This window comes from Eimeria maxima, genomic scaffold (genome assembly GCF_000499605.1).
Source record: "Eimeria maxima Weybridge genomic scaffold, Emw_scaff106, whole genome shotgun sequence".
NCBI lineage: Eukaryota > Apicomplexa > Conoidasida > Eucoccidiorida > Eimeriidae > Eimeria > Eimeria maxima.
This window is the reverse complement of record NW_013563385.1, coordinates 42,610-48,939: the sequence shown is the minus strand read 5'-3', so window position 1 is coordinate 48,939 and position 6,330 is coordinate 42,610. Positions and strand designations below refer to the sequence as shown.

At 52.2% G+C, this 6,330-nt stretch overlaps 2 protein-coding genes across 2 annotated transcripts in view; one reads left to right on the top strand and one right to left on the bottom strand.

Moving 5' to 3' along the window:
* Positions 1-1,050, top strand: part of EMWEY_00014100 (phosphoglycerate mutase domain-containing protein, putative) — a gene marked incomplete at both ends in the record, with an annotated part of 8,804 nt that extends 7,754 nt beyond the window's left edge. Inside the window, one exon of the mRNA XM_013477241.1 lies at positions 1-1,050. This exon is cut by the window's left edge and continues 243 nt beyond it. Coding sequence (XP_013332695.1) covers positions 1-1,050 — 1,050 coding nt within the window.
* A 1,307-nt stretch (positions 1,051-2,357) lies between these two features.
* On the bottom strand, positions 2,358-5,501 carry EMWEY_00014090 (ABC transporter, putative; the record flags this gene model as incomplete). Its single annotated transcript, XM_013477240.1, has 2 exons — positions 2,358-2,448; positions 2,671-5,501. The coding sequence occupies 2 exons, from the start codon at positions 5,499-5,501 to the stop codon at positions 2,358-2,360; spliced, it is 2,922 nt and encodes a 973-aa protein (XP_013332694.1).
* Between the last annotated feature and the right edge of the window lie 829 nt (positions 5,502-6,330).

The window sequence follows — 6,330 nt, the reverse complement described above, 5'->3', positions numbered from 1 at the left end:
CAGCAGCAGCATGGAGCCAATCCACGTATAGCAGCAATAATTGCTTCCCCTATGCTACGGAGTGTACAGACAGCTAAGGAGGTGCAGCAGCAGCTAAATATACCAATAATTATTCATCCTCTTCTCTTTGAGGCTGGCGGCCTATTTGAGGGGGAGAGGGAGGCAACAGATACTGCTGCTGCTGCTGCTGCTGCAGCAGCAGCAGCAGCAGCAGGTGGTGCTGATGCTAGACTCCAGAAAGAACAGCAGCAGCAACTGCAGCAACTGCAGCAGAAGCAGCTAGGACTCACCTGGCAGCAGCTGCAGCAAATATGCCCAGGAGCTGTACTAGCTAGTGGTATAACATGGCCTGCTGCACCAGGAGCAGCAGCAGCAGGAGCAGCAGCAGGAGAAGGTGCAGCAGCAGCAGCAGGAGCAGCAGCAAATAGCACCGATGGCAATAATTGTTGCTGCAGCAACGGCAACAGTAACAGCAGCACCAACGCTTCAACAGCAGCAGCAGCAGCAGCAGCATTGGGGGGCCCCCTTGGGGGAGGGTACAGCAGGGAGAATTTCTTAGGGGGGGCCCCCTGGTGGTTGGGCCCTAGGGAGACAATAATGGGTACAATAAGGAGACTGCTGCTGCTAATAAGATGGATGGATAGTATAACAGCGCATGCAGCAGCAGCAGCAGAGGGGGGAGAAGGTGCAGCAGCAGCAGCACTTACAGGTGATGCAGCAGCAACAGCAGCAGCAGCAGCAGCACTAAAAGGAGACGGCGCGCTGCTGCTTGTAGGGCACGGGCTATTGATGGATATATTAATAAAAGCATTTCTTGCTGCACCTGCAGCAGGAGTTTGCTGCTGCACATTCCTGCAGCAGCAGCAGCAACAAATACTGCAACAACTGCAGCAACTGCAGCAGCAGCAGCAGCAGCAGCAGAACGGCTGCTGCCGACTTGGAGACACCCTCTATGTCCCTCCGCAGCAACCTGCTTACTTCTTGTCTCCTAATTGTTCTGTCTCCTGTGTAGACGTCATCCTGCAGCAGCTGCAGCAGCAAATCCTATAAGCGTACTATTGGCTTAGTATACTGGGGACTACAAGTTGTCTCTCCTCATCTATTTACAGGGCATGCATTAGGTTCGGACCCTGTTGTATCCATCTAGGGGGCCCCCAACGGGGGGCCCCCTACCTCTTCATGGGGGCCCCTTCCTGTTTAAGGGGGGCCCCCTACCTCTTTGTGGGGACCCCTACCTATTTAAGGGGGGCCCTAGATCTTTAGGGGGCCCCATCTATCTCCAGGGGGGCCCCTGGGTCTACAGGGGAGTCCACAGGCCTTCAAGGGCCCCCTTGGGTCTTAGGGGGGCCCCTAGGGTATTAATGGGGCCCCCTAGGGTATTAAGGGGGCCCCCTGTGAAGGTGTACCCACTGGCATTCCTTGATTTTGTTTACGGGGCCCCTCTCCTTGTAGATTATATTATAAATAATAATATTAATTATTAATTATAATTAATAATTAATAATTAATAAATAATAATAATTATAAATAAATAATTGTATATAATTAATAATTAATTGTTAATTAATTTATTTGTTTATAATAATTTTTGTTATATTTACTACTAATATTAATTATTAATAATAATAATTATTATTAATAATTATTATTAATAATAATTAATTAATTAATTAATTAATTAATTAATTAATTAATAACAATGTTTAATAGTAATATTTATTAATAATATTTAATAAAAAGAGACCCCTTTGTATGCATTCTCTCTTATATATTTAAGGGGGCCCCCCTCCGTACCAAGAGGGGCCCCCCCCCAGCCTCCCCTAGAGGGGGCCCTTAGGGGGCCCCTGCCTATGCAATAGGGAGCCCCTTTCTTTGCTATAGGGGGCCCCTACCTTTCCTAGGGGGGCCCCTGCCTAGAGAAGGCAGGGGACCCTAGGGGGCCCCTACTTCCTCTAGGGAGGCCCCTATTACCTTTATTACTTTATTGGCACAGGGGGGCCCCCATTCAATTGGGGGCCCCATTAAGGTACAACAGAGACACCCTTTAATTGTTTTTACTGCATAAGACAGCAGCAGACACCCGTATAGATAAATACAGCAGCAGCAGCAGCACTAGCAGCAGCAGCAGCAGCAGCAGCAGCAGCAGCAGCAACAGCAAAAGAAACAGCTAGATGAGGAACTGTCTCCTCCTAAGTGTCTCCTTTCGTCTCTTAATATAAATAAATATTATTTATTTGTCTCCTTTTATTTATTAATATAATTAAATATATAAATAAATATAAATAAATGTATTTAATTATAAATAAATATAAATATATTTAATTTAATGGCGGTGTAAAAAGAGAAAAAAAAAAGGGTTACTTCGGTACTGCAGCATTTGCTGCTGCTGCTGCTGCTGCTGCTGCTGCTGCTGCAGTCTGTGCAGCAGCAGCAGCAATAATAGAACCGCTGCATTAGCAGCAAGAGCATAGAGAAGACAAGTAGACAAAAGAGACAGAAAGGAGACAAACAGAAAAGAGACAGAAGGGAGAAGCAACCATCAGCAACAGGAGCAGCAGCAGCAGCAGCAGCAGCTGCTGCTGCTGCTGCAGAGGTACGGACACTTACATCCATCTTCTTGCATTCTTAACTCCTTTTATTCTACCACAGGAGACACCGCTGCCTCCAAACCGTCTCTTGCGGCTCTCGTCGCTGCTGCTGCTGCTGCTGCTGCTCTTGCTGCTGCTGTTGCTGCTCTTGCTGCTGCTCTTCGATTGCTCTTTAGTGTATGCAGCAGCAAAAGAGGTGGTCCAATGGGTCCTCCAGCGGTCAACTGCAGCAGCAGGAGCAGCAGCAGCAGCAGCTGCTCCTTCTGCATAATCAGGAGCATCAGAAAAAGCAGCAGCAGCAGCTGCTGCTGCAGCAGCAGCAGGGACATCTGCTGCAGCAAGAACTTTAAGTGTCTTGCTGCAGGGATCTATCTGTATAACCTCATCAGCAGCAGCAGCAGCAAACTGTGCATCATGAGTAGCAACAAGAACTGTCCCCTTATAGGACTTAACAGCAGCAGCAAGTGCAGCAGCAGCAGCAGCATCTAAATGATTAGTAGGCTCGTCTAGCAGCAAAACTCCCGTGTCTCCTAGCTGCAGCAAGCTGCTGCTAATACTATAGCATGCCTTTTGTCCCCCACTAAGTTGTTGCAGGGGGGCCCCCAACAGGGGCCCCCTAAGACCTACTCTACCTAATACAGCTCTTGCTTGTGCCTCCATTGCTGCTGTATCTTCTTCCCATGCTGCTGCTGCTGCTGCTGCTGATTGTTGACCACGAGCAGCAGCAGCAACAGCAGCAGCACGGAGTGCTTCTATTGGTGTTAGCTGCAGAGGCAGCACATCTGCATGATGCTGCTGCAGCAGCAGCAGCGAAGAATCAACAGATGGTGCGCATATACGCTCTCCGCTTACTATCACCACTTCCTGCTGCTGCTGCTGCTGCTGCTGCTGCTGCTGTTGCTGTTGCTGCTGCTGCTGCTGCTGCTGCTGCTGCTCTCCTGCTAGTGCCTTTAATAGGGTTGTCTTACCACTACCATTAGGCCCTACTATTGCTATCTTTGCCCCCCTACGTACAATAAGAGTTACATCCCTCAGCACTTCCTGCTGCTGCTGCTGCTGCTGCTGCTGCTGCTGCTGCTGCTGCTGTTGCTGTTCCTGCTGCTGCTGTTGTTGTTGTTGCTGCTGCCGCAGAGGTCTGATGCAGATAGTGCATCCTCTAAGAGCAAGAACTTCTGCTGCTCTCTGCTGTGCATGCGGCAGCAAGAAGACAGGGGCCCTAGCAGCAGGGTGTGGGGCTGGCTGCTGCTGCTTGAGCTGCTGCAGCAGCGTCTCGTCTGCTGCAGTTGGGGGCCCCCTCTGTCTCTGCAGCTTCTGCTGCAGTTGCTGCAATTGCTGCTGCTGCCGACGTACAGAAGCTAACCACTGCTGCTGCTGCTGCTGCTGCTGCTGCTTAAATGCTGCTAGCTTCCCTACATACTTAGGAGACGAGCTGCCTTGCTGCAGCAGCAGCACGCTGCTGCAGACTTGCTGCAGCAGGTTGCTGTCATGAGAAGCAATAATCATAGGTAGAGGTAGCTGCTGCAGCAGCTGCTGCAGTGCAGCAGCAGCAGCAGCATCTAGATGGTTAGTAGGCTCATCTAGCAGCAGCAGCTGCGGCCTCTCGCATAAGGCCTTTGCTAGCAGCAGCTGCATGCGCTGGCCCCCGCTAAGAGAGAATAGCTGCTGCTGCTGCTGCTGCTGCAGCCCTACATGATGCAGCACAGTCTCTACCCACCTCTCCTCCTCTTCTTGCTGCTGCTGTTGCTGCTGCAGCAAAGACAGCTGCGATGCTGCAGCCATCACCGCAGACTCGTGCGCATCCCTGCTGCTGTTGCTGTTGCTGCTGTTGCTGCTGCTGCTGCTGTCATGCTGCCCTTGTAGGAGCTTGTTTAACAGCTCTTGCTGCTGCTCGATCTGCTGCTGCAGCTGCTGCTGCCGCTGCTGCACATGGGTAAAGATTTCTTCTCTTACAGTCTTAGCAGCAGCAGCAGCAGATAAACCCTCAAGGCCTTCCTGCTGCAGCAGCGCAACACGAGAGGGGCAGCAGCGAAAGATAAAACGACCAGAGACGTCCCCTGTCCTCATAGAGAAAGAGGTCAACTCCTGCTGCTGCTGCTGCTGCTGCTGCTGCTGTTCGTGCTGCTGCTCCACCTCCTCCTGCTGTTGCTGCTTTTGCTGCTGCTTCAGCTGCTGCTGCTGCTGAGGGGAGAGACGCCGTAGCTGCCTACGTTCTGCCTTGCTAAGGCGCCTCCGTTGCCCGTGCTGCTGCGATTCCTCCCCATGCTGTTGCTGTTGCTGCTGTTGCTGCTGTTGCTGTTGCTGCTGTTGTTGCTGCTGCTGTTGTTGTTTCACCAGCTGCTGCCGTGCTGCAGCAACAACTGCATGCAGCAAGGTTGTCTTCCCTGCCCCGTTGCTGCCTATAAGAGCAATCTTCTCGTTCTGCTGCAGCTGCAGAGACACCTGCTGCAGCAGCACAGCAGCACCGGAGTGTACAGACACATCCTCAAGGCGCAGCACCTCAGCTGTACTACTTGCTGCTGCTGCTGCTCCTGCGCCTTCTTGCTGCAGATGCTGCTGCAGCTGAGCTACCAGAGGAGCATAGGAGGGCAGCGCTCTTGCTGCTGTTGATGGCTTTCTTTTTGCTGCAAGACAACCCCGTTGCAGCAGACCGTTCTCTCCTGCTGCTGTTGCTGCTGCTGCGCCTGTTGTTGCGGCAGCTGCTGCTGTTGTTGTTGCTGCTGCTGGTGTTGCTGCTGCTGCTGCTGCTGCTGGAGCTACGGCTGCTGAAACGGGGCAGGGACGCAAGAAGGAGAGTGAGGGATTTGAGTAAGTGGATTCGGGGCGCGACCAGCAGCAGCAGCAGCCGTACAGCAGCAGTAGCAGCAGCAGCAAGGGCGTTGGGGCTGAGCGCCTAGCAGCACGCTGCGTGTCCATCAGCTAGCTGCACGAGGCAGCTGCTGCTTCCCCTTCTGCAGGTGTCAATTCCCGCCGCTGCTGCTGCTGTTGCCGCTGCTGCTGCTAGGGCGTCAATCCTTCTTCCTGCTGCGATGGGCAAGACTGCAGGAGCAGCAGCAGCTGCTGCTGCTGCAGCCGACAGGGCGCCAGCGTCCCTCCCTGGTCACGGTTGACTATTGGTTGTGCCGTAGAGAATACTGCTGCTGCGTTGCTGTTGTTGCTGCTGGTGGGTTGCTGCTGCTGGTGTATTGCTGTGTTGCTGCTGCAGGTGTGCTGCTGCTGTGTTGCTGTTGTTACTAGAAGACACCTGATGCCTCTAATGGATTTATTATCTTGCTGCTGTTATGTGCTTAATCGTCTAATAATTGTGCTTATTAGAGGTCACTGCAGCAATTGCTGCTGCTGCTGCTGCTGCACTGGCGTACTGCAACAGCTGCTGCTCTTGTTGCTGCTGCACCGCGTTGTATGCGTTAAACAGAAATCAAGCAAGTCTTGTTATGAGCATTTAAGGCAAGAAAATATAGAGAGTTGGACATAGACAGTGCAGCAGGAGCATGAACGTGCTGCTGCTGCAGTTGCAACAGTAGCAGCTCCTGCTGCGTCTGCTGCTGTCGTGTGGTGGCTGCATGCGGGGGGCCTCATCTTGCTGCTGCTGCATGCTGCGCCGCTGGTTATGCAATTTATTATCATTAGTTTATTTTTATAATTAGCTGCTAAGCAGCAGAGGGTACAGCAGCAGCAAGCCCGCGAGTCCGAGCCTCCCTCCCTCGGCAGCAGCAGCAGCAAGAGCAGCAGCAGCAGCAGCCGC